This window comes from Tachysurus fulvidraco, chromosome 10 (genome assembly GCF_022655615.1).
Source record: "Tachysurus fulvidraco isolate hzauxx_2018 chromosome 10, HZAU_PFXX_2.0, whole genome shotgun sequence".
In the NCBI taxonomy this organism is placed as follows: Eukaryota; Metazoa; Chordata; class Actinopteri; order Siluriformes; family Bagridae; genus Tachysurus; species Tachysurus fulvidraco.
In genome coordinates, this window is record NC_062527.1 from 5,122,744 (window position 1) to 5,150,719 (window position 27,976).

The 27,976-nt window shown below is 41.0% G+C and overlaps 1 protein-coding gene and 1 long non-coding RNA gene across 2 annotated transcripts; both read left to right on the forward strand.

Moving 5' to 3' along the window:
* arid2 (AT rich interactive domain 2 (ARID, RFX-like)) lies at nt 1–27,820 on the forward strand. The gene is made up of 21 exons (XM_027163885.2): nt 1–471; nt 581–674; nt 1,445–1,542; nt 6,492–6,625; nt 10,690–10,908; nt 11,071–11,138; nt 11,246–11,315; nt 12,516–12,766; nt 12,902–12,998; nt 13,771–13,980; nt 14,261–14,425; nt 14,963–15,038; nt 15,553–15,687; nt 15,795–15,994; nt 16,080–18,571; nt 21,781–21,944; nt 22,619–22,757; nt 22,891–22,970; nt 25,244–25,370; nt 25,506–25,597; nt 26,164–27,820. Exons 1-21 carry the CDS (start codon nt 377–379, stop codon nt 26,273–26,275), a joined length of 5,118 nt encoding a protein of 1,705 aa, XP_027019686.2. The 5' UTR covers nt 1–376; the 3' UTR covers nt 26,276–27,820.
* LOC125145699 lies at nt 1,814–6,474 on the forward strand. Its single transcript, XR_007144149.1, has 3 exons — nt 1,814–5,129; nt 5,434–5,505; nt 5,799–6,474. It is a non-coding gene; the product is annotated as an uncharacterized LOC125145699 (long non-coding RNA).
* Nucleotides 27,821–27,976: the final 156 nt, after the last annotated feature.

Consider the following 27,976-nt stretch of genomic DNA (forward strand, 5'->3'; position numbering starts at 1 on the left):
GAGCGAGCGAGCGATTCGCACACACACTGTCAGATCCACTCCAAACCCGAACGCGGCCGTTTGAAATCGATCGTGTTTTGGACCATGACGGTTTTAGAGCGCCGTTAGATCTGATTGTTTGGGTGAACTTGGGATCGGAGTCGTTTTTTTTCGGTAGCCGTTTGTGTGTGTGTTTTGTGTGTGTGTGTGTGTGAGTGTGTGTATGTGTAACAGACCTTATTAGCGAGCTGGCGCTCTTCTCTCCATCTGCCATTTCTTTAACTTTTGTAAAACACTGAGCGTGGCGAGAGACCGAGCGCCGCCGGAGTATGATGATGGGTTTCCCGGTGTCTTAGGCGGCCACACAGCGCGCTTCGGGCTCATTGTGCGGATCGACATGATGGCAAATTCGACGGGGAAAAACGTACCCGAGCAGCGAAGGAAAGGACTAGCTTTCCTGGACGAGCTGCGGCAATTTCACCAAAGCAGAGGGTAAGAACTAAAAATACGTCCGAATTTAACTTTAAATCGCTGGTGTTAACGTTTTTAAAAGAAAAAAACAAAACTATGTGTTCAGGAAACTGTTTGTTTTTGTTCTCAGATCACCGTTTAAAAAGGTCCCGGTGGTCGGGGGAAAGGAGCTGGACCTGAGCGCTCTGTATGCCAGAGTCGTCTCTCTAGGCGGCTTCGCTAAGGTGAGTGTTGCGTCCAGAAAGCAACAAAAACCAGCCGTGTTTTCACGCACACTCCGTGCGCACGTGAGACAAACCGAGCTCCGTGAAAAAGCGTCCACTTTTGTGTAGTTTCAGGCGATCGTGGCCTCGCTTTGGGCCGGCAGTGTGCTAGTAAAGGCTTCTCTGTGTGTGTGTGTGTGTGTGATAAGAGAGAAGCGATGAATCGAGCGAGAGTCCGGACGCGAGTGTGTGTGTGAGTGTGTGAGTGAGAGTGTGAGTGTGAAGAGCGGCTCGAATCGAGCGGGCACGTTTTTACCCTCGAGTTTCGTCAATCACCGGGTTTTAACGGCGCGTTTCTGCGCGCTCTGATATCGAGGAAGTTGGAGAAATTCGCCATACTGGGGCTTCGTGGCTAAGGGCTGAAATCTAGGCCTCATACAGGCCTGCTGATGGAATACTGTAAATAAACTAGCGAAATATAACCGCGTCTGTGGCTCAGACGGACCGCACTCGGTCTACTCGGGAACCGGTAGCTTTGTGTAACACTTAAGGACTCGAGAGGGTTTTTATACGGGGTAATAAATGTAGCGTTAGCCGGAGTGCTAACAAGGGGTTAGCAAAGCTACCTGATTCAGACTGACTGGTAACCGGCTACAGAGCAAACACACACAAAGTCGCCCAAACATTCAGAGCGAGAAACTTATTTTAAAACCATTGTTCTGCACGGATTTCTTACATTAAATAAATAAATAAACAAATATGTGTTTTTTTTTCCTTTTTTTAATTCTCAGGTCTCGGATAAAAACCAGTGGTCGGAACTTGCAGAAGAGTTTAATTTTCCCAGGAGTTGCTCGAACGCTGCTTTTGTTCTGAAGCAGTATTACCTGCGGTAAGTTTCCCCTCATGCAGCACACACGCGGCTTGTGTTTACATGTTTCAGCTTCTTTACCGGCGTCAACGCGCTCTTTCTGCTCGGGGACACGCGCTACACTGTATCTACAATGAATTTATACTGAATTTATACTACTTTACACAGTATTTACACTGTATTTACATTACGCTGTATTTACACTGTATTTATACTACACTACAGTGTATCTACACACACTACAGTGTATCTACACACACTACAGTGTATCTACACACACTACAGTGTATCTACACACACTACAGTGTATCTACACACCACACACTAAACTGTATCTACACTACACACAGTACACTGTATTTATACTACAAAGTATCTACACTACATACATAGACTACACTTTATTCACTCTACACTGTATCTACACTACACTGTGTTTACACTACAGTGTATCTACACTACACTTTACATACACTACGCTGTGTTTACACTGTGTTTTCTCTACATTACACTCTACACTACAATGTATCTACACTGCACTGTTTACTCTATACTGTATCTACACTACACTGTGTTTACACTACAGTGTATCTACACTACACTTTACATACACTACGCTGTGTTTACACTGTGTTTTCTCTACATTACACTCTACACTACAATGTATCTACACTGCACTGTTTACACTTATACTGTATCTACACTACACTGTGTTTACACTACAGTGTAACTACACTACACTTTACATACACTCTGCTATGTTTACACTGTGTTTTCTCTACATTACACTCTACACTACAATGTATCTACCCTACACTGCATTTACACTAAAATGTATTTACACTACACTTTACATACACTAGACTTTATTTAGACTACACTGTGTTACTACATTTTACTTACACTACACTTTACATACACTACACTGTTTACACACCACTGTATCACTACATGGAATGATGGAAAGAGAATGCGATCGCTTACAATAAAATCAACACAAAGGAAAAAGATGTTTTACATAGACTACACTGTATTTACACAACATTACACAACAGTGAACTTGGACTACACAGCACTTTACATAGACTACACTGTATTTGCACAACAGTGTACTTGGACTACACAACACTTTACATAGACTACACTGTATTTACACGACACACCAGTGTGCTTAGACTCGACTACACAACAGTGTACATGTACTACACACCACTACATAGACTATACTGTATTTACACAACAGTGTACTTGGACTACACAACACTTTACATAGACTACATTGTATTTACACGACACACCAGTGTGCTTAGACTCAAATGTGTACTTGGACTACACATCATTTACATAGACTACACTGTATTTACAATACACAACAGTGTACTTGGACTACACAACATAGACTGCATGACATGCTACTTGGACTACACTGTATTTACACAACAGTGTATGGGGACTACACTACACAACACAACAGTGTACGGGGACTACACTACATAGACTACACTGTATTTCCACTACACTACAGTGTACTTGGACTACACAACATAGACAATTAGACAACATAGACTGCATAACACTCTACTTGGACTACAATGTATTTACACTACACAGCATAACATTTATACTACACAGGAAGCCACTTTATACCTAAATTACTGTAGCACCACAACACTTCTGTAACAATACAATTACACTACACGAGTCCACCACGGTTACTTAAGCCAAGCTTCGTTTAACTTCTGAGCTGTCATGTCGTCCGTGTTGGGATTGTTGACTTTGCTGCATTATTTAGCAAAAGTGGATATTTTACCTAAACTGCATGAATAGTAGGACTGACGGTTAACATTTCGGTTCTGCAGCTTCACCTGTTGACTCCATGCAACATGTTACACACGTTTTGTCTCGCGTGTTTTGTGGACTAGTTTGGCTCCTGTAGTGTTATTAGAATAAAAACAGAAACATGCTTCACTGGCTTCTTGCAATTGTCAGTGTGTTCTTGCTGCAGAACACACTTCAGTCGAGTGTGTTTCAGACGAGGTGAGACTTGCCGGGTTGAAAGTGTGTCGGCGGTGCAGGGAGGTTTGGCTGCACCTGCCATGTGGTAGCTTAGAGTGTAGTATAATTACCCTTCAGTACACAACATGCAGTGTCTCTGCCCTGTGCTCGTGTGACTCTTTCACTGACGTGTCTTGAAAAAACGATGGAAAGAGAATGCGATCGCTTACAATAAAATCAACACAAAGGAAAAAGATGTTTCATCTTATCCTCTACTTATTCTAATGTGCCTAAGTGATTGCTCTGCTGTTGTGTATGTTTAATCGGGTCAGACCTAAACCAGAGAACACCGATGTGCTTTCGACTTGTTTTCAATTTAAACCCAAGAATTTATCGGAATATAGATCAGAGTAAATAATAGAAATCAGGAAACATCTTGTGCATGCTGAGAATTAAAACGAGACCCATGGACAAACTCCAGGCTGCTATAATGAAGCAAGTGCACATCATTCATGCTAAAATAAAAAAAACAAACACTCTGTGGCCAATCACTCTGTGTCTAATAATTGAGCATAGGGGTGTGTATACTGTGTGTATGTTGCCGAGATTCTGAAGTTATCCACCTGTTACGAGGATGAAGGGTGCTGAACAGTAGAGGAAGACAACATTAATATTTTTTTTATTTGCTTTTTTTTATGAAGTAATTCTTTAGAAATGAGCCTCTGCTTTATTAGTCTGTGTGAAGCGTGTTGCTTTCTCCTCGGTCTGCGCAATAACTCTGTGCAGTCTTTTAGGAGAGAATTGTATTACGGATACATGACCGTGATTTGATTTTCAGTGTATTTTTCCCGAGCATTTTGGTTACGTTTTGTGATGCTAGTTGGTCTTAAAGCTGCATTGCTTCTGCTTTTGTTGTATTCATTGTTTTTCATGTATTGATGCATATTAATGACAAAGTCACACTGTTTTATGCTGTAGTTCTTTTTCCCCCATCTTTGTTTTTGTGGTTCATCTAATATGAGATGCATGTGGGCTTTATTTTTTTATTTTTTTGTGAATTTGTATTTTGTCTTCTGGTATATTTTTAAAAGTGGGCTTGGTTAAGGATCAGGGTTATAACCCAGTAACTGTCTGTGTTAGTGTAAGCAGGTTCTTATAGTGGATCCACATGTTGCTGGCTTTAATTTGGAGTATAGGGCTTTCTATCTGCCTCGTTCAATAGCTGACCTCAACTCGGAGGGCTTTGGGATTAACCCCGTGAACCTGCATCTGGCACAAATGAACTGCATGGAAAATTTATATTTGGTGAATTTTACTGTGTTTTCAGAAGACAATCTTAATTCCTAAGTGCTCATCAGTATCACATGCTTTAGTTTTAGTAAAAGGCAAAAGCCACACCGTGGCCATGCCACCTGATTCCAGTAGAGGGTGGTGTGTGAGCTGTGTTTACTGTTGATTTAAGTGATTTGTAAGTTGATTTGAAAGATGGGATGTGTCTAATAACCGCATCATGTTCCGAGAGGAAATCAGATCAACAAGAGTCATTTCAACCCAATGGAAGGCTTGGGCTTTGTGATGGAACGAAAACATCCGAGGAGCTTGAATTATATCAGGTACGTTGCTTAACAAAACAAACGGAGTGTTGCAGGAATTAGATGATTTGCATACGCTGCTTTCACTAGGCCATGAGTACGTGACATGCCTGCGCGTTAGTTTGGAGGAGACACTGTTTAGGAGTTTCTGCTGCTTCAGGAAAAAGGTTTTTCATCTTGTGAAGAAAAAGCAACAGACTGGATTTTTAGAGAGCTGGCGTATGGATCGAATTTTGAATGTGTGTGTGTGGAGAGAGCAGGAGAGAGATTTAAATCTGATTTGTTGTTGGTGATACGTGTGTGTGTGTGTGTGTGTGAGGTGCAGTGTTCAGTCAGTGTATGAGGGATTACCATAGCTGAACATATGAGGGGAAACCTCGTTCAGGAGACTGCCTCGGTGAGTCACACACAGTGTTATTTTGTACGTTAGTGGGTGTACTATTCCCCTACTACTGATTTCAAATTTGCATGACTCTCATTGATGGAACAGACTCGTGCGTGTCGTCTTTGAAAGAAACATTCGCCCTTTTCTTGACTGATTTTCTGCTGCAAACCATGTGTAAATGAATACTGAGTGTGTTGTTAACATGAAGTGTTAAGCGTTCATTAGCAGACAGAATGGTGTGACCCGAGCCTGAACTCTGTTATGATGATGAGAGTGATGTAATATACACTTGTGCTACTCTTCAGGAATTCCTTCGGCGGTCTGGTTGCTCTTAACACGGAGCACTGTTGCCAGAGTCAAATGAGGTAAAGAATTCAGATCAGGTGGAGCCTAAACCCTAAACCTCATGTGACTAAAACTTTTGCTATGAAAGGAAGCTGTGTTGGAGTTGAAACGGCACATGTGCATAAGGACCGTACCCCAGAGAGCAGACGAAGCATGTTATTGGGGGGGGGAGTGTGTCGGGGTTGGGAGGAACGGCGCATGAATGTGAGCAATGGTGTTGTTTTTTGAGCGATTAATCGTTTGTACGAATCTCCCTGAACAGTCTAGCGGTGCTGGCAGGTGCTGCTGAGAAGTGCACTCCAAATAAACCACACGTTTGCACCATTTGCTGATCATGTCAAAAAAAGTTCTAGATGCAAATGCGCAAGCCTCGCTTCCCATTTAGATCCTAAAGGAACACTTCATCCTTTCCCGTTCACGTAGGGATGTGTTCAAACACAAGGCTTGATGAGGGTAATAGTCTGCATTAACAGCTGGGCTCAGGGACTCCTGAATGACTGGCTGAGAATATCGTGTTCTCTCTCTCTCTCTTCCTCCCTTCCCTAACTATACTTGTGCCTCTAAGGTGAATGCTGCAATACACAACAAAGCACATGCACTTGGGTAACAGTTTTGTGTTTTACCTATGAATGATGTTTTCTCCTCTCTTTCAGCTATTTAGAGAAGTATGAGAAGGTCCATCACTTTGGAGAAGATGACGACGAGGTGCAACCTGGAAATCCCAAACCGTTGCTTCCGATCGGTGCAATCCCTTGCTCCTACAACTATCAGCAACACACTGTATCAGGTACCTGACTAAACATTTCTCCTCTTATGTCCAACAACGTTATTTCTGTCCGTTCGTCTATTCTGACGGTGCCAATCATGAGGTCGGTGTGCAGATCTTTCACACTCCTGCTAGGAGCTGACCTCCTTAGTTACTGTTATCTTTACTGATTTTTCTGAACTTTCTGGAAAAACTCATAATGAGAGAACTTTTGGTTTACCAAAAAAAAAAAAAAAAAAGTCTTCAGCTGAGTGTAGTGATCGCTGCGGTTCCAAAGAAACTCTCTTGACCCTGAATGAATACAGCATGCAGTTTTTCCAGGATTATTTTGTAGATTTCGAGTCTCTCTACTGGCCACATGTGGCACAAAACTGCATGAGCAGCAGCTTGAAAAGAAAACCCATTGAAGTTTGATGGCTTCGGATGTTTCAGATTAAGAGCGTGATAGTCCGCACTTCTGTAACACTTTTAAAGTGATATTAATCGGCGAGTTCCAGATAAACCTGTGTGGTGGATCAGGCTGTAACATGAATAGTGTTAACGAACACTAACAACGAAATTTGTTGTATCATGTAATCATTCATGTGGTGGTGACGATGACCATTTTTTATTTTACATTAGTAATAAATTAAATTATTCACATTTACGGAAGGAGTCTCTAGTGTTAGCTCTTTAGGGTTCAACCTTTTTATTGCCTAACAGTTTTTTTTTGGGGGGGGGGGGATTATTAGACATTTATCCTTCTTATTTTATAACCAGAATTTGAAAAAAAAAATGCAATAGAAACTTTTAAATGTAATGATTTCTGAAATTATTAACGAAAATACGAGGGGGGAAGGGGTGGGGTTGGTGAGCAGTCACTTAAGCATACCAGAATATCAGCTCTTTTATTATAGTTATGCTGCTTTTTAAGTTAGTTTCTTGAAAAACTAACAAGCTGAGAGGGAGAGAGACTTTAAACTGGTAAAACGTGTAATCTGTCATTCATTAGTGATTGAAATGTGCTCATGATGATCTTCACATGACCCCACAGTCTGGAGTGGGTCCTTCCCTATACACTGCCTAAGTTGTACTTCACAATGACTCGTTCACGTTCAACAAATGTTAAAATTCAGTCATTTTAACGTGTCGGTGCATCATATGTACGTGATGCGTTTAATGTAACGAGACATCCCGTAGGGCTGGGCGATATGGCTGAAAATTGTATCACGATATCAGTGTTTCATATCGGTCGATATCGATATTTTTTATGACCTATTTAAAATCAGGACCAGAAGAAAAATATATTACATTCAAACATTTTTTATTTTAAACTAAACCTTCCTCTTATCATAATCCCCTCAGTTATTTAGACAGAAATGTCAACAACCAGGAAAACACACATAATTAAAATGTAAACAAGTCTAAAGTCACAATGTACACTTAATTATCTCTTAACATTTAAGGTGCAAAATGAAAAGAAAAAAAAAGTAAGAAATGCTTAATAAAGTGTAATAAAAAAATAGTGCAAAGTGTTAAATATAAACATAGAGGAACCTGAGAATTTAGTGCAATGCTATTTTATGCTATTGCATAATTTGCAGACAACATTGGTCTGACTACGGTCAGACTTATCCAAAAAACTGCAATACCGGCGATCTGACTATCTTTTATTTACAATTTCCTCGCTCGCTGCAGCCCTCATTTGGCCGCATGTTCACAGGTTGGAGTTTCCCTGAGTCAATAACTCGTGGTTGTAGCTGCCTCTCTACATTACTACGATAGAAACGAGGTGTTATTTGTGTAGTAACAGCGTTTAGCTCAGGAGTTATTGACTCGGGGAAACTCCAATCCGTGAATATGTGGCCAACTTCCTGCTCCTTCAGTTCTCTCCAGCGCTGGAAAGCTGATCCTATATTAACACGTCCTACTTCTTACCTTATCGTAAACCTTTCTTCGCTTTCTTTCTTTGTTTTTATCCTCTATGTCAATGTTGAAACCGCTTTCTGCTAATGTCACACATGCGCACTGAACACTGTCTCCGCCCATATTGACAAGACACGCCCCTTACTGGTCATTGGCTACACGATTGTTTTGATTTTTGTTTAGTTTTTTGTTCCGACTTTCGTTCCGTTTTCTGAAGCATTTCTCAAACATGGGGGACCCTACCTTTTAAAATAACGGTAATAAAAATTACATTATTCCGCAAAAAAGGTCTAAAAAATATTGAACGTTTTATCGAACACATTTATTTATATCGATCACGTGTCTATCGCGATACATATCGTTATCATTTTATCGCCCAACCCTAACATCCCGTGAAATGTTTTTGTTTAAGTTTGGCCAGTTAGCAGCTCTCGAAGCAAACTGCTCGCTTGTTAACTTAACTTGTTGAAACTTAATGAAAACATTCATTCTTAAGTAGTTTGTGAACGTTAGCTTAGTCTTGTCCTTGTTTCAGCAATAATATAACACTTTGGCCATGTTCACACTGCAAGTCTTAATGATCAATTCGGATATTTTTCTCTGATCTGATTTTTTTGTTTGGCTGTTCACATTACCTTTTAAAATGTGGCCTATATCAGATACCAGTGTGAACAGTTTGCTGTTTCGAACTGACCCGCATGCGCAAACGAACAATAACAATGACATCACACGCAGCACGCCGTTGCGCTAAAAAGTTGGCGAGGTTATGGAGGAAGTATTGTCATCTGGTGCAAGCAAACATATGTACTGCTATAATGTGATGTATTCAATGCAAACATTATGAGCTGGTTCACGTAACCACTTTATATAACACTCTTAACCAGTCGCGTTTGTCACAGGTTTATGCCGGCGCAAAAAAAGGCGATAACTTTTTTTTTTTTGCGCCGGCGAAAACGTGACACAACTGGTAACGTGTGTGTTAAGCAAAAAAAAAAAAAAAAAAAAGAAAGTCTTCGCCAGCACATAATTGTGACAAATGTCGATGTAGATTGATGTAAAAGTCGCATCAAATGCGCCTTAGGTCTGATTCAGGACCACATATTGAAGTGTCAACTGATATAGAATATGGAAGTGTCAACTGATAAAAAATCAGATCTGGGCCAGATTTGAGTGTTCACACTACTATTTGAGTGTTCACACTACTCCTGAAGAAGTCTGACCTGGTCACTTGACCCCAAAAAAATCGGATTTAGGCCACTTTTACCTGCAGTGTGAACGGGGGCTTTGATGTTCAACATGTTCAACCGATGCAGCTTCCTTTGAGTCGGTGTTATACCGAGGTCCGTTTCTTTTTGTCCGTTTCTTTTTGCCGTATGTACATAAGGCATATGCTTAATGATTAGTAATTAAGTCTAAGGCTTAGGATTAAGTATAAAGCTGCAAACATCTATTTGACAAAATTTGCTAATAATAATTACTTCATTCTGACTGGACACATTTAACGGAAATGACAGAGAATGTCGAGAAGGCAGTACGACCAACTCTAAAGTATGAGCTCTGTTTATGTTAGACTGCACTGTCATGTGAGTAACTCGAGCATTCCTTTGTGGGACTGTGAGAAACGGTAGAAGCTTCTGTACCAGCCTGAAGCTTTGCTTATTAAATTCTCTGTCCTACATTATCAGACTTTGTGTGGTCCTCTTTATCGATCATTCCTGCCAGAAAACATCTCTGCAAAAAAAAAAAAAAACTGTGCTTGATCAGTTGAAAATGACACACAGTCCTGAATAAATGATTAGTCTACAAGAAAAGTGGTTTCTCACTTCAAAACATAAATTATGCTGCTAAGCATGTGCATTATGCAGTGTTAACTGAGTAGTAAAGCCTTCCACAGTATGTACACACACACACACACACTTGTGTATGTAGTGCATGTTACATAAATGTGTGTTTAGTCATCAAGTCAAAAAGAGTTGATTCACTGATTCACGAATCAACCTTGGTCAATTCCAATAAATGGTATTGTTTCACCTTGTGATTTCACATATTATTTTATAATTGATAATATTCTGACTCATTATCTGATGGAAATTATCTATAGGTCAGTAATTAAAATTTAATCCAAGTCATTAGTCTATTTGTTGCTCAAGCATGTTTGTCTTTGTGTTTTTGATCGACAGACTATCTCCGCCAAAGCTACGGGCTGTCGACGGATTTTGTCCCTCCATGCGACTACAACAAATTGGTGCTGTCCCTGCTTTCGGGACTTCCTAACGAGGTGGACTTTGCCATCAATGTGTGTACGCTGATGTCCAACGAGAGCAAGCACACCATGCAGCTGGAGAAGGAGCCCAAACTCGTCACACTGCTGCTTGCACACGCAGGAGTCTTCGATGACTGTACGATCTCTTCGCCTTACCTTCGCTCGCTTATGAACTGATTACTAATTACTTATGAACTATAATTTACTTGTTGCACTTCCTCTTTTCAGCTACTTTTAATTAATATTTGATCTCTAGTTCAGTGCATGGCAAAATTATTTTTTTTTTCTGTTCTCTCAGCATTAGGTAGCTTTTCCGCTGTATTTGGCATCGACTGGAGGGAGAAAACATCCCGAGACTTTGCCAAGGTGACTGAAATATATATATATATATAGAGTATATATAATAACCTGTTTAACCTCCAGTTTATTTGAACTGAACAAATAAACGGTATTTGTGCTCATTGTGTTCATAGTTTTGGAAAGATATCGTTGAAGACAATGAAGTAAAAGATCTCATCTCTGACAAGAGCTGCACACCACAAGGTGGGTGGACATACACACACTCATTCATTTGTTTTCTTTGTTGTGGCAATGGTGTGATTGTAGGCGAGGTTTCACTTGTTTCATGGCTTATTTAAGGCACAGTGAACAACCATAGCCCCCAACATCTTGATGGATAGCTTTGTGTAGGTTTTTTTTTACTTATTTGTGTAATTACGGTTAGTGTAATACAATCTATCCAGCAAGAGAACCTGAGGCAATCGTTTCAACATCTTTTTTTAATCTTAAGTGCTTCTTTACTTCATGAGGTAAAGGTCTGGAACAGGATGGAATTTACAGACATGGAAAAGTATGGAAATTTGGAAATTTGCTTCAGAACATTTATTGTGCTACACAAGAACCGAACATGTAAATTCTGTTCCTTGCTTCCTTCACTAATGCCCTCTGTCATGGTTTCCATTTTTATGAATGAGTCAAGGACTTTAGTTTAGAACGGGTTTATTCATAAATCGCTACGAGTGTTAACACAAGAAATGTGGTGTTCAAGAAAGTCCTGTAAATTCACAAACACCTTTTGTATCCTGTCGTGTGGGTGTTTAAATTTACACAAGAAGTACTGTACAGAACAGTTTGTGTAGTTTTTTAATATTTACTTTTCTTTTATATTAATATTAAATAATACACAAAGATGGGTACCCAATACACCCATAAATTAAGAAAAGTAAAACCCATTGTTTAGTTATGACAAAAGAAGTGTTGCTGTATACACAGAGGTCGAGACTGAACCTCAACTGCTAAAAGCTTTTAATGCTTGTGTTATTATTGTTGTTGTTGTAAGAAATATAAATTTCTATGGAAGTGAGTCAAAATAATTTCCACTTCTGTTTTACAGCCTTTACCCTGATCATTCATTTCGTGCTCCCAGCTATTTGTCTGATTTACCTTATATGGAGTTATGTGGGCGTGGCTACATGCAAATGAGCTGTCATGCACTCACTTTGCACTGGATAGGTGCAGATTATAGTTTAGATGTTCGTTTGTTTTGACTTGCACAAACATTTAAACTACTTTTAAAATCAAACTAAATGATGGATAATTTATAGTACAAACTTAGTTGAATATCAGTATAGAGATAACGTGTCTTTGACAAGGACAGAGTAAGAGCTCTGGGTCGGGTTTATCCCAGTCTGAGGAAACTGGTTTAAATCAAAAAGGGCTCTTGTTGTCTTTTATTTCTTTTAGATGGTACAGAGCAGAGAGTTGTAAAAGCTGTGCTATTTCACCCTGTGAGGAATATGGGCATCTCTGATGTAGAGGGTCAGCGTGTACTGCAAGTAGCCATCATCCTGAGGAACCTATCCTTCGAGGAGTCCAACGTCAAACAGCTGGCAGTGAACCGCACATGTCTGCGCTTCCTCCTCCTCTGTGCGCACTGCACATTCTTTTCTCTAAGGCAGCTGGGCCTCGACACTCTGGCCAACGTAGCAAGCGAGGTCACATACCTTTTTTTTTTTTTTAAATTGAGAAACATATTCATGTGCATATTTTTCAATCTCATGAATTAAGCAAGTGTTTATTAGAGTAAGCTCTGTACTTAAGTTAAATATGCTTTTTTCCCCCCTTCACAGCTTCAGCTGGATCCAGTGGACTTTCGAACAACACACTTAATGTTCCACACAATTACAAAATGTCTGATGTCAAGGGACCGTTTTTTAAAAATGAGAGGTAAGACCAAAGGCAACAGTGAAAATTGCCTTTCACTCAAAACAACAAAAAAAAAAGCTGAGTTTTTTTTTTTTATTATTTTTTCCCCCATTACAACAAAAATAGATGAAAGCATTAGAAATGTATGTGACTGCACAATTTTTCGTACTCATGTTGCTCATGAGCCACTCATCTACTTTTCTCAAAATTCTTGAAAGGAATCGTTTGTAGATGAAGTGCGGCTCAAAAATCTGAAACGGAGGTTAGAATTATTACATACAATTACATCAGAGTTTTGAGAAATAGCTGTGCCTTTCAAACTCGAGCCGCTATTCGTTCGCCGGCTAAAATGGAGCAGAAGATAAAAGACTCAGATCTGTAGAGGAAATGCACACACCAAAGGCGAGCAGAAGCCTCTGTCTTCTTTACGCACGGTCATTATAATGGTGTTTAAAACGAATAAAGTGCAGAAAAACACCTGTTGGCTACAAGCTGGAATTTGTGTGTGGAAACACCTAATACAGACTCGTCAGGGCCAGCTAATTGAGAGGGTGTAATAAAATTTCAAGATCCTTTCCATTTTCATATATTGTAGCTTGTAATCTATTTTAGCTACTGATATCCACCCCAAATTTTGTTAGTTATGCTGTCATAGGTGAAAGCAGAGCCATGCTCTCATTCTCTCTCTCTCTCTCTCTCTCTCTCTCTCTCTCTCTCTCTCTCTCTCTCTCTCTCTCTCTCTCTCTCTGTGTGTTAAAACAATGTTTTCCTTTTTTTTTTTTTTTTTTGGTAGCCATGGAGATCATGGCCAACTTAAGCAAGGCGGAGGATAATGGCGTACTGATCTGCGAGTATGTGGACCAGGAGTCCTACAGGGAGGTGATCACCCTGCTTACCCTGCCAGACATTATGCTTGTTATCTCTTCCCTGGAGGTGCTATATCAGTTGACAGAACTTGGAGAGATAACCTGCTCCAAAATCGCCTCTGTGGACAGGAGCATAGGTATGCACCTAAAAAGCTTATTCTTCCCCAGAAACCTTGATTTATTCTCTTTTGGTACATCTGCTGCACATTTTGAAATAGCTTACTTCAGGCTTAAGGATCTTGTGTTGCTACTGAAACCAAAGGCATGCAGAGCAGTAACAGTAAATTGTGATACTTGTTATATTTCCTTTGCTGTCTGAGATTTAATGATATCGTGTGTCAATCAACAATGTGTCAATCAAATCCAAAGTTTAATCCACTAAGTCACTTATTTTTATAATTTTTTTTATTTGAAAAGATCTGCTGGTGCGTCTAGTATCTGTTGATCTGCACACATTTGGACCTGAAGCTCTGACAGCTATTAAACTGATCGAGCACCAGACCACTAACAGCCAGGTGGCAGAGGTACGGCCGCAGCTCGTAGAGAACGTACCTCCTCCGGTTCAAGGTGCACCTGTGGCAGGTAAGAGATCCTGTTCCTTACATGAACGTGATTTACATGAAATTACATAGAGATTTAAGCATGAACAAGGCATATTGGTTATTATTCTCTTCTCAGTAATTAGATTGTGCACCAAGGTCATGCTTCGCAGCATGTGCATCTTGCATGTGCAAAGTAATTGGCAGTAATAATAAGCCTTTTGTGTGTGTGTATGTGTAATATATATATATATATATATATATATATATATATATATATATATATATATATATATATTATATATCTAAACACACTATATATATATATATATATATATATATATATATATATATATATATATAAATTATTACACGCGCACACATCTTGTGGCCACATATGCCATGGCTCAGCACTGCCCTCTAATGTTCACACAAAACATTGCCAATCCACTCAAATCTCTGCTTTAGACTGTGCATTTGAATTATAACATGACAAACAATGGACATCTTGCTCACATGTAAGCCTGAACAGTGTCACTGTTGTTCTAAATTTAATTTTTTATGACCTCTGTTTTCATAGTGACGAGAGTTCCTGTACAGACTAACCCACCACCTGGCATTGTAGAGATAGATGGAGAAAAGTTTGCTGCTCAGTGGTAAATCTCTCTCTTTTTTTTTTTTTTTTTTTTTCCTTTCCCTTTTTACAATTAATAAACTAGCCTATGTAAAAGTTGCAGCTTAAGAATATATTACATGTTTGATATGAGTATGGAAAAGAAGCTAGTTAAAATGGTTCGTGTTACACAGTCAGATGAATAACAAAGCAGTTTAAGTTCAGTGTTGATCTATCCTGACCCGATCACGACAGGGAAGGAGCAAAAGGGTGGACATAACTAGTTTTGACGTGCTTGTATCTGATGGCTAACCAATCCAGTATATAAATTCATGTAGTATATTAATCCATCCTAAATTTTTCCAGAGTAGTCAAATATCAGGGCTTTGTAAGTATCTAAAAAGATGAGTGACGGATTAAAGGGAAAACTGGTGATTTTGTTATGTATGGGGAATTACACAAAAGTCAATCTAGTATCAGTTAGAACACACTTTAAAAATTGACCGTTTGCTACCACCTGGTTTTGTATTACATCTTTCTCTCTCTCTCCATACCAGGCTGAATGCCCATTTTGAGGTGCATGCAGAGGGCTCTATTTCTCGCTCTGAGATATACTCCGACTACCTGGCAACCTGCAGCAAGTTGTCACGTGGCGGTGTTCTCTCAACCAGTGGCTTTTACAAATGCTTAAGGTGAGTGCATGTGGCTTTATCTTATCATTTATGCTTGTAACAGTGAAAATATTCAAAGGTATATTCAGTTAAATGATTATGATGCTTGAATTCCTTTGTTTTTACAGGACAGTATTTCCTAATCATACCATAAAACGTGTGGACGAGTCTAAGGTGAACTCCCAAGCTCAGATCCATGTAGTTGGTGTGAGGAAGAGGCCAATTCCTCTCCCCGTCCAACTGTATTACCAGCAGCAGCAACAGTCCTGCCCTGTACCAGGGCCCAAACATGAAGCCTCCTTAGAGTCTCTACATCACCCCCAATCAGGTAGGCTGCTGGTCTACTTGCTACATTTTGGTCTATGTTGAGTGATTTCTTTTAATGACGTCTTGTCTCTACTGATGTTTGCTAGCGTTGCCGCCTGGTGTGGGAGGGCAGTTTGTCCGGGCACCAGCACCAAGCCTTACTGCCAACCAGGCAGCACCACCGGTTGCCTTCAACATGCACGGAGTTCCACATCCTCATGCTCCCAATGCTCCAGTGCCGGCTCATGCAACTCCACGGCTCCCAGCGCACCCAACCGTACACGCTCCAACACCTTCCTCCCCATCAGCTACACCAATGCTTCCACGGCCTAACGACATCCTAAAGACAGCCATGATCCAGAGCTCCATCCCCACAGCACCCACTGCCCCTTTTGCCTCCAACCATAATATTACCCCTGCAGTTTCCGTACCCCAGACTTTACTTCCACATGCTCCTGTAACACTGATACCGAAGGCACTACCACAGGGACATATACTCACAGGAAGAGTACAGGCAGCATGCCCACCCTTGGAGCAACAGCGGCTTCCAACCCCACAGAGCCAACAAGTTGCCTCTTCACAGGATACTGTGGTACTGGCCAACCCTCCTCAGTTTTCAAGCACCCCTTGTACGCCATTGATGGCAGAAGGGCAGGTGTTTACTGTAGCAGGTGTGCAGAGTGCCCCAGGACCACGTGTGACTTTCCAGAACATTGCCCCAAAACCTGCCCCACAGGCACAGCCACATATCCAGCATCCGCTACACCACCAGCCACACCACCAACAGCAGCAACAACAGAGCTTAGTTATTGTAAGCCCTAATCCACAGCCAAATCCTGCCTTTGCCCCAGCCATTCACCACATTGTTCTGGCCAACCCTTCAACCATGCAAAATGCCCAGACTATCCAACTTTCAGGGCAACCTGCCACCTCTCCTCAACCAGCCTCTTCACCTGGCCAGCTCAGCTCTTGCCCTAACCCACAGATGCAGTCTCCATCCTCAAATCCTGTCCAGGGCCCTCCTCCCACTGTCAGCCAGATGCTGTGTGTTAAGCGACAGCAGCAGTTACAGATCCACACATCTCCACCGCCACCACCACCGCCCCCTCTGCCGGCACCTCCTATGGCCCCACCCATGGCCCCTGCCCAGACTACCTCCACAGAATCTAGCTTGATCAAACAGCTGCTGCTTCCAAAGCATGGGCCTACAACACCAGGAGGAAAGCTTATTCTCCCAGCACCACAAGTCCCTCCTCCTTCCAGCACCAGGGCACCAAGCCCACAGGTAGTTTACCAGGTAACGAATAGTAGCCAGGGAACTCCACAAACACCCCAGCTGAATGTACAGCTGATGCAAGGTGCAGGTGCTGTACAGACTGTGCCCATCTCAATCATACCTGGGCAGATCCTTTCCACCTCCAACCCTGCCACCATCTTACAGGCCACACCGAGTAACCAGGTCACCTTTACGGTAGTGCCAAACTCTAGTTTTCCCAATGCTGCCGTTAGCAGCCAGGGGACACCGTCTTCACTGGTTTCACAGACTGGTCTGACCATTAACACATCACCCCCCACACTTGGTTTCCAACTGACCCCACCCACACCACCTCCAGTATCTACCTGCACAACACCTGTTCCACCTTTTCGAGGTGACAAAATCATCTGCCAAAAGGAGGAGGAAGCCAAGGATGCTACAGGACTTCATATCCATGAGAGAAAGATTGAGGTGATGGAAAACTCCTTGGTAACTGAAGTCTCCACCAAAGCCAGCAATGGGCAGCCTATGGAGGTTGATGGTCCTGGGGCCAAGCTGCTCAACGGTAGGAAGTTTGACTCAAGTCTACCTCCGTACCACTCAGGGAACAGCCAGCCAGAGTCTCTGCAGGGCACACAGGCGCTCAACGGGCCCACTGTACAGGGCAACGATGGCACGGCCAAACAGACATCAGGAGGCCCACCCTCCGAATCCAGAAAGCCCCTAGTAAATGGGGTATGTGACTTTGATAGAGGGGACGCCACAACTGGTACCCATCCAAGCAAAAACATTCCAAATCATAAAGCTTCCAAGCATATGGGCAATGGGGAGGTGCTGCTTCCTCAGAAAGTACATGAGACTTTTACTGACTCTCTCACACCCCAGCAGGGCACTGCCAAAGCAGAGCAGCTGGAACGCCTGGCCAATGGGCCAAAAAGCTCCAGTCATAGTGCTGAGATTTCCAATGGCCCCTTAGCACAGAGCCTGGACACAACAGGCCTGAGGCAACAGCACCCACCTCACAACCACATCTCTCCTCCACTACCTGCAGCCACACTTACCACACAGAATCACCCTGGAACAGACCTGGCCACAAATGGCACATCTGAGAGCAGGAACTTAAAGAGACCAGCAGAAGATGGGGAGCGGAATGCTTCAGGAATTCCCAACAAAGTTGGAGTGAGGATAGTCACCATCAGCGACCCCAACAATGCTGGCAACAGTGCTACAATGGTAGCTGTCCCAGCAGGTGTAGACCCAAGCACAGTAGCAAAAGTAGCAATAGAAAATGTAGTGCAGCAGAGGCCCAGTGTGCCTGCTACGCTTCCTGAATCTACCACTCGGGTAAGACTTCTACAGTCCTCAGTCCATTTGAACTTTTTGCCTAGAGTTTTAAAATGTACAATCTTTACCTTAATACGGACACCATTCACAGGAAATAATCTTTATCTTATAGTAATAGCTTTTTTTTTGTAAGTGGCTACATTTCTGTGACTGCAAAGTTAAGAACATATTAACTTTAAAAATGTCTCCAAGTCAGTTTAATCCAGAGGCTTTTTAACCTTTTGTGGCCAGAATTATTATAGTGGACCATCGTAAAAACAATACAGCTAAAGAGTTTCTGTGCCTAAGTTAAAATAACCAAACCATAAGTATCATAGTTGAAACTCTTTATACGAAGATTGATGTTGATCTTAATTTTATTTGTATCTGAAAATGTTTAACGCTATAATGTTAAAATTATTACATGTACTTACCAGCTTCTTTAAGAAAATTTGTATCAACTGTTAATACTTGTAACTATCTAATTAACCAATCATGTGGCAGCAGGGCATTACATAGAATCCTACAGATTCACAGAGGGTAGAAAGACCAGGAGATGTTTTTCCAGTCATCATCTGTCCAGTTTTACTAATGGACGTATGCTGTTCATTTATCTTGTGGTTTAAAGTGTCCAAATGCCACATGAAAAGAGTGGTTATTGGATTTAACCTGGTCTTTGTCAGTTTGCAGAACTTCTGGTCATTGGATTTTTTTTGTGCACCAGACTGGATTTTAACAATTGAGTCAAAGTTCACCTCATTATAGTATTAGATGCGAACATTTACTGAAGCTCTTCACTTGCTCCCCATGTTGCCCTAATGTCCCATGTTTGGCTGATTTTTGATAGTTGCGATAGTGTTCCTATTAAAGTTGGGGTGCTTCAGAATCGAATGCCTCGGAAAACTGAGTCGGGCCGACTAACAAAAACATGTAGCCAATGCGCAGGGAGGGGCGTGTCTTCTCAATATGCGGCGGAGAGAGTGTTCAGTGCGCATGTCTGACGTTAGCCAAAAGCGATCGAAAGATTGACATGGCGGATACCTGCCGTTACCTCTGCCTCGGGTTCTAGGTGTTTAACGTCGTCTTCTGTGTGAAAACCTTTCACAGTACAACACGGTACTATAAAAACACATTTGACCTTTATTACCATAGTATTACTCATTGAGTTCATTTATTGATGATAAATATACCCTCGGTCAGCTGCCCCAGCAGGTTCCGCCATAATAGTTGCCTGGGTTGCGTATGTATGTCTTGGGTGGCGCTATCAAAACAGGGGTGACGCCCATTTGGGTTAGGAGCGTGTTTTTTTTTTAAAGGTTATTTCAAATGTCAACTTTGGCTTTTAAACATCGTGCACACCGCCTTTAAAGATGGTGGTGTGTATATCGTATAAAATATACTTCATATTTTGTACATCAACATTGTAGGTGGGTTCTTTATATGTACACATTTAACACACGATTTACTGGACTTGGTTTGGACAAAAAATAAATAAAATGTTTGCAGCACGTGCTCACATTGTCTGGCATAAAGACCATTTGGGTTAAAGTGACATGAGCTCAGGTCTAGTAAAAACCTCTCAAAATAGTGATAATATTGCCTAATGGAAATTATTGTTCATAAATAATTTATTTTAGAATAAACAAACCTTTTGTCTTTTAAACTGCCATATGAAAGGCTAACAATGACCTTAGCCTAAGGAGGTGTGTGTTAAACCTGCTAGTACTTTTAGACAACTGACAGCATTTATTACCCAAAAATGATAAATGTGCCATCAACATTCACTAAGCAGGTTTAGTCTTTACCTAAATCACTGGGGATCTGCCTTGTGCATTGGTGATACCATGACTAGATTTTACATTTGAATGCAAAGATGCGCTTACTTTACTTTAATGAAAGTACAGGCAACTTGCCAACCATGGAGGGAAACTGTAAAGTGTTAAACATTTGCATCTATGTTAATCAGCATTAGAACAATCAGGTGATCAGACAGAGGCTGGCCCCAGCTTTTGTGCCTTTTAGTATGTATGCGGCTTTGAGGCACATAATTGGAGGTACAGCAGAGGTAAACCATTTGAACCTTTGTGGGTAAAAGATCCAAAAAGGCAATGACAAGGAAAGGGTACAGTTTGGTTCTTTTATTTTCTGAGTGCTCTCTTCAGTGAGCTCATTGTTAATGAATTTTCTGGAATACTTTTATCTAATAACTAAATTACGAAATTGGCACATTTGCCTCACTCCTCCAGGGTTGGGGGTTCGATTCCTGCCTCCGCCTTGTGTGTGTGGAGTTTGCATGTTCTCCCCGTGCCTCGAGGGGTTTCCGGTTTCCTCCCCCGGTCCAAAGACATGCATGGTATCTCTGGAAAAATTGTCCGTAGTGTATGAGTGTGTGTGTGTGTGTGTGTGTGTGCGCCCTGCGATGGGTTGGCACTCCGTCCAGGAGTGTATCCTGCCTTGATGCCCGGCGACACCTGAGATAGGCACAGGCTCCCCGTGACCCGAGAAGTTCGGATAAGCGGTAGAAAATGAATGAATGAACTAAATTACGGTTCTGCTCAGACAGACCATCTTTTGTTTATACGGCACCCATTGTTTTGCCATAATTGAATGATGAGATTCATTAATGGGATTCTGTTGGCTCACTGTTTCTTTATTTATCTTTAGTTAATACCAACAATGGAAGAACATTAATAATGATGCCCTCAGTGGTTATTCTTAGTCCCTGACCTAGTGAAGTAGCACAAGGATGTTTTGATGGACTCTCCAAAGCACTTCTATAAAAAAACGGATAAGAGCGTCTGCTAAATGATCTGCCAAAATATTTAAACTAAACCGTATATTCCGAGTGCTGTAATCAAATCCATTAGGTTGAGGTTGACAAATTTTTTAATAGTCTTGTGCAAATGCTTTTTTTTTTTTTTTTTTTTTTTTTACACTTTTTATGAATAAAGTCCTTTGTTTCTGGCTTAAAGAATAGATCAAATCTAGCATCTATAATAAATAATTCATTAATTTTTTTCCAAATTTAGTTACCCAACAGTTTATTTGTGAACCTCTGCATGTTTTTCTTCTGATTATCTAGAACCTATTTGATAGTGGTTGGGTTTTGCAAGTCAGAATGTTTCCACTGAGCTTTGAAAAAGGTGGAAGGTAAATGCTGTACTGTAACATGCTTAAAATATAAATGGTAGCATTCGTTTTAATCCGAGTCCTCGGTTTTCTGTCTGTAGCATCCTGTGTCTGCACAGTCTCCACCCCCAGTGGTTCAGACTGCACAAGGAGTCAGTCAGAGTTCAGTTCCTCCAGGTGATGCTCTCCAGGCCGCGGTGCTCCCTCCAGAACAGACACGCAAACCTGGACAGAACTTCAAATGTCTTTGGCAGGCCTGTAAAAGGTACGGACAGATACGTGTTCACATCTCTTGAGCCACTGGTTTGTTTTTTTGGTTACTTCATCTTCAGTGGGGAATTTCTGTAGTCTCTTTCAGGATGGGCAAAAGAGATCACAGAATGGTTTAATGGTGGTCACTGGTTGTAATTATTACTGTGTCTCTGGGATTTAGTTCTGTGCAAATCTGTAGTAGTTCTGTTTGCATGAATCTCTTCTTTTTATAAAAGGACTAAAAGAAATAATTCCAGGTAATGGAATAATTGGACATGATGTAAAGATTCCATTATAGGCATAAAAAAAAAGGTTTTGCACATCATCTGTAGTGTAAAGGCACTCATGGAAGCTCTAGTTTCATGTATTGACCAATTTTAACAGGAAATGTTTCACTGGGTTTTAGATAGTCATAAAGACATTTTGGTGACACAATTGGTGGCTGCCATGAATACCCTTCAAATCTCCTGAAGTGTGTTGATGCACAGCAGACTGTGTAAAATCCCTCTGCTCTCTTAGCAACGTCAAGGTCTGCTGCAAAACAAATCGTGCCAGCCGTTAGCAGCAGCTGCGCTTTGCTCCTTAACTCGTTATAGAATGGACTGAGTCCAGATCTAGATTTTAAACACCTGGAAAAATGTAGGTTTATTTAGAAAGTATGCATCATCTCACTGCCTTTTTTTTTAGGTGGTTTGAGACGCCGTCGCAGGTTTTCTACCATGCGGCCACACAACACGGCAATAAAGAGGCTTACCCCGGCCAGTGCAAGTGGGAAGGCTGTGAACCCTTTTCACGCCAGAGACTCTCTTTCATTACACATCTACAGGTCAGACATCGATTACTGAACATTGATGTCATATCATATCATAGTTCATAAAACATCCATACACTTGCTTTCTGGATAACACACATTGACCTGGGAATGAAGAAAGTGCTTATAAGCGGTGTGTCTTCCACAGGACAAGCACTGCTCTAGGGAAGCTCTACTCGCTGGACTCAAGCTGGAGGAAACGCAAGGCAGCAATTCCAACACTTCCAAGTGAGTAACCCTTGCCTTAAGTCATTGCTCTGGTGTTGAGCTGCCATACATCTGTATGTTTTTTTTTATACTGTGCAAAACCTAGAATTAGACACTGAATCGAAGCAGTGACTAGACATTAAGCATTATTGACTTGAAGACTGATTTTATAATCTCACTACTTGGTGTTGGACACAGAAGACAACGGGTTGGGTTCGTTTTCACTCTGGTTCCTCTCAGAAGAGGACTTTCCCTTATGCCCCCTTTCCACCAGAAAGAACCGGTTGCTGGTTCAGAGCTGCTGCTGGTTTAAAGATGGTTCCACCGGTGAAAGTTCTAAGAACCGGTTTGCCTTTCCATGGGCTAGAGAGCCAAGTGTTACGGGACCAAGTGTTACGTCACTGTATACGTCTCATCTTTCCTAGCGAACATTAGCGCAGCAGCAACAAACACATCAACAATGTTGGCTGTCGCTTTACTGTTAATGCTCATGGCTTTGCAAACCTACATTGGCATCCAAACGTAGCGAATCCAAAGTGAACGTGCAGCTTGATGTCATATTTATAAACTAAGGTTGCAATCGAGAATAACGGAAAGTACATAGCATTATTTTATCATTAACACAGTAGGTAGCTACATGCTAAGGATAACTTTTTTCCTATCATGTGTGCTGATAATTGATCATATTGTGGAAAAGTAAAAGTGTATTAAACATTGGTATACTTAAGGTACATTATCAAAGGCGCTAACAGTAGCCCCGCCCCCAACCCCTGACGTTAGCGGTTCTTAAGTCTAGACCAGCAACGTTTTGGTGCTACTTAAGAACCACTTTTCCTGGTTCAGAGGAATTGCTTTGGTTGTCGAAAAAGAAAGAACTGGTTCTACATTAGGCTCTGGCTCCGAACCAGCACTGCGAACCAGCGAATCAAACTGCCTCGGTGGAAAAGGGGCATACGAGTCTGGTTACTCTCAGAAGCGGACACTTTCCCTTAGACTTTCCTCACCATTGTGACCATGAGGATTTAGAGGTCATTTTAAAGACTTCTCTTCTGCATTATGTTGTATAAACTCGTACGATAAACTTTTGCCTTACAACACATCAATGCTCTGTTGATCCAGGGGCGGTTGTAGACCTTTTTTAGGGTGGCTGAGATCACACACAGCGGGGCTGAAGCCACCCTAAAAAAAGGTCTAGAACCTATAAGGATTATTTTTATTTTCATAAATAAACAATAAAAAATTAAGTTAAAATGCAGGACATGTCGTCGATAGGAAAGAAAATTATTTATCAGCTTGATCCAAGAGCGAATTTTTTATTTTTTTTTTTTTACTTTGCTTTTACACGCGTGTGTTGTAGTCTTTCAAAAGTGCGTCTTCAGCTGTCTGCTTTATTAGAACGGAAAGTCACAGGTACGCGCAGCGTGCACGCGCAGTCAGAGCTGGAGGCGTTTATCTATAACGTTAATTGGCGGAAAGACGCAAAGACGGAAACCAAAAGCAGTGAAATGTCACTATTCTTATTACCAGAGTTGTCATATAATATATAATATATATAATATAAAACTCTTCTTGTTTTAAATTCTCACTGAGGGCTAAACCCCTAAAGATGAAATCCTAGAACCGCCCCTGCGTTGATCTACTGAGCATGCTGGAGTTCCGGCTCTTACGTAACCATTGATAACTTTGTTGTAGGAGAAATGGAAGGCGGTGGTCATTTTCATGGTTTCCTTCAAATCCTTGTAGCTAAATAAATGCAGGTTCTTGTGTGTGAATTTTTTTTTAATTTATTTTCTTTTTGCTTTTTAAGCATCTTTTCTCATATCAGGAGTTGACATTTTTTACTCAATAGGTTTTGTCTGTAATTTTGATCTTATTCTTGTACAATTGCAGCTTTCTTCTTCTTTTTTATGTAGTTAAACAGTTGTCCTAAAACTTTGACCATGTCTATTTGTTAAACAGAATACATAAACTAAACGAATGTAATGTTCATATTATTTACTACAGTAGATTCCGGGATGCTATTTATTTATTTATTTATTTATTTATTTATTTATTTTGACCTCTACTTTTCTCTTACTCCTGCATCATGTGGGATTTTCTTCCATCAAGTAAAGCTACACATGAATGATGGAGTGTTTTTTAATTATTTTTATTTTTCTTATTATTAAAATGTGTAATAACCAGCCATCTTTAAACTGTACAGATGTAAGACCATAATCCACATTACACTTTTTGTCTATTTCTAAAATAGGTTTTGATTATTGTCTTTTTTTCTTTTCTTCTTTTATTTTAAGGTCTCCCCCACCGGCAGACGGCAGCTCGGCTCCTCCGAGACCGCAGAAAGCTATAGTGAATCACCCGAGTGCGGCTCTCATGGCCCTGCGCCGGGGCTCCCGCAACCTGGTGTTCAGGGACTTCACCGTGAGTAACACAACACAGATCATCTCTTTAACTGTAGAGAAGTTTTTACAATCATGTAACTAATAATTCAGTTTTTGGTCAAAAGGTCAAATGTTTAGAACTTCAATCAGCCATCCTCATGTTCTCTTTTCTCAGGATGATAAAGAGGGACCACTGACCAAACACATTAGACTAACTGCTGCCTTAACGTTAAAGAACATTGCCAAGTATTCAGACTGTGGACAAAAGTAAGTGAACATCCTCGCTTCAGTAAAGAATAGCTTGCGTTAAGCCGGGAATTGAAACCGGCTGTGCTCTCTGGGAAGGAGGTGTGTTCTGTCTCTGTCTGTCTCTCTCTGTCTTTCCCATTAATCAGAGTGAGACTAGCCAATTATGTGAGTCTGTTAGCCCATGTGTGCAGAAGAGGGTAGAAAATGCTTTTTACGAGTGTCATGTGCTGCCCTGTGAGTTCAAAATATTTTCGGTCGGCTGCCTTCACGCATCAAGGAATGAATCACATGTTTGCTGGATGGCTCACATGAGATCTCGCTGATGGACCGGATCTGGGGAGAAGAATCCAAAAAAAAAAAAAAAAGGCTAAATACATGATCATCAATTATGATTTACCTCTTACTTATGTGAAGTTTGATTGATTTTCAGCTAAGTACAGACTCCCGTAACTGCGTATAAATCTGTGGTAATTGTGGATTGTAGTTCACAAGTTTTTTTTTTCTTCTTCTTCTTAAAACTATTTGCAATGTCCTGAATCCGGCATGCCTAACTTTGTGTTGTATGTTTGTGTGTGTGTGTGTAGATTGGTGAGACGGCATGAGAATCACCTCTCGGTGCTGGCGCTCAGCAATATGGAGGTCTCCACCACGCTCGCGAAATGCCTTTATGAACTCACGCACACACTGCAGGCTTGAGCCCAGCTGAACCCAAAAAACATTTGAACAGGAAACGGATCTTTTGTCCTCGTACTGGTGCGCGAGATGCCGCCATCGGCAATGCCTCTCTCCTCCCCGTTCATCGTTTTCTCCCTCCATTCCGTTCTCTGTGCGTTGGGATTTGTGCATCATCATCTTCACCTTATTTACAAAAAAAAAACAAAAACAACGAAACAAACAAACAAAAAAAACCTGCCACGGGTCTTCCACCAGCCACACAGAAACCAGCGCACACGCAACACTTTTCCAAACAAGCCACCATCTCTTCTCCTCCTCTCCAATCCTCTCTTCTCCTAGCCCAAACAAAGCTGCCTCTCCACTCTCAACCAAACGAGCACATTTTTCCTCGGTCCTGAGCGAATCGCTGGTAGTGGACTGGGGTGGTGGTGTCGGATTGGGGAGGGGGTGTTATTTTTTTGGACTGGGTGGGAGGAAATGGGCGGACTCAGTAGATGCAGGGGTGGAGCAGGGGCAGCAGAGGTGTGGCTAGATGGATGTTGTGTTTTGTTTTCCTTTTCTTTAGAAGTTGATAGCTTTGGTTTTCTTACTTGAGCCGATTATATTTTCACTTATTTATTATTGAAATAAATACCAATATTAAATGAGAAAAAAAAACTTGTAAATATTTGTGAATAAATATAAAGCTAAAAAAAAAAACTCCTTTCATGCCGCTGCAGCCACTGGAGAGCTCAATCTGTGGAGTGTCAGAAGCATTATCTTGGTAGGTTCAGATTATTATTTTTTTTTGGGGGTTCCCTGGTGACTTGTACGAGATGTGATTCTATACTCAGCAGTGGATGAATGTACTTAAGAACTTGTAAATATTCTACAAAGGTACTGATGCTGTAAAGTTTAGGGAGGGGGATGGGGAACTTTTTTTTTTTTTTTGTGGAACTGTGATTTATTATTTTATTTTTCTTTCTCTTTCCCCACCTCTGGTTTTTGTACTATTATAACTTGTAGAACTCATTTTGCTGGCTGAAAGAGTATGGAATAATATATCTTGTTATTTTGTAGAAGAGCAAAAAAAAAATACAACAAAAAACCCCCCCACAAATATTGAAGGTATTTCCCTCCTCCACGTATCCACTATAAGCGTCACTGTACAGACTCTCTGCCTGTACCGAGTTCTTTTTGTATTTGTAAATTGGTTTAAATACATGGCATTTTATACAGGTTTTCTCCTGTTATTTGCTTTCTGTGCATATTTTTTTCCTCCCCCTCCCCTTTTTTCTATCTTAATATAGTGTGGAATTTTATTGTACTATTTTTTCATTCTTAATACCATGCCACATTCCGGCTCCCTGCTTCCCAGACTGTCCTCCCTTCGAGTGTGTTGTGTAACATTTATAAACTGCCTGTTGTGTTAGCATCCGAGCGGGGTGTCCCCCCCCCCCTTTCACCATTTCTGCCGTGTCAGTAGGGTGTGTGATTATATATACATATACCTAACAGTCTGTTCTAGGTTGGCTTACTTTACTGGGTGACTGTTTATAGTTTTTAAATAAAAGACTGAACATTTTTGCTATTGTTTGAGACGAGGGTTTCTTTTTTGTAAAAAATTGTGTGTTGCGTCAGCTGCCCCTTTTTCTTCATTGCACAATTTGTTTTTTTTGGCCTGTTGATGTTAAATAAAATCTACTAAAGCTATATGTTACAGGCATGTCCTAATAATCCGGT

Excerpts from the sequence above, each read along its gene's own strand:
- arid2 (XM_027163885.2), top strand. The coding sequence starts at position 377 with ATGATGGCAAATTCGACGGGGAAAAACGTACCCGAGCAGCGAAGGAAA. Across the intron at positions 11,139-11,245 it reads CATCCCGAGACTTTGCCAAG|TTTTGGAAAGATATCGTTGA; the intron begins GTGACTGAAATA and ends TTGTGTTCATAG. Across the intron at positions 15,039-15,552 it reads GAAAAGTTTGCTGCTCAGTG|GCTGAATGCCCATTTTGAGG; the intron begins GTAAATCTCTCT and ends TCTCCATACCAG.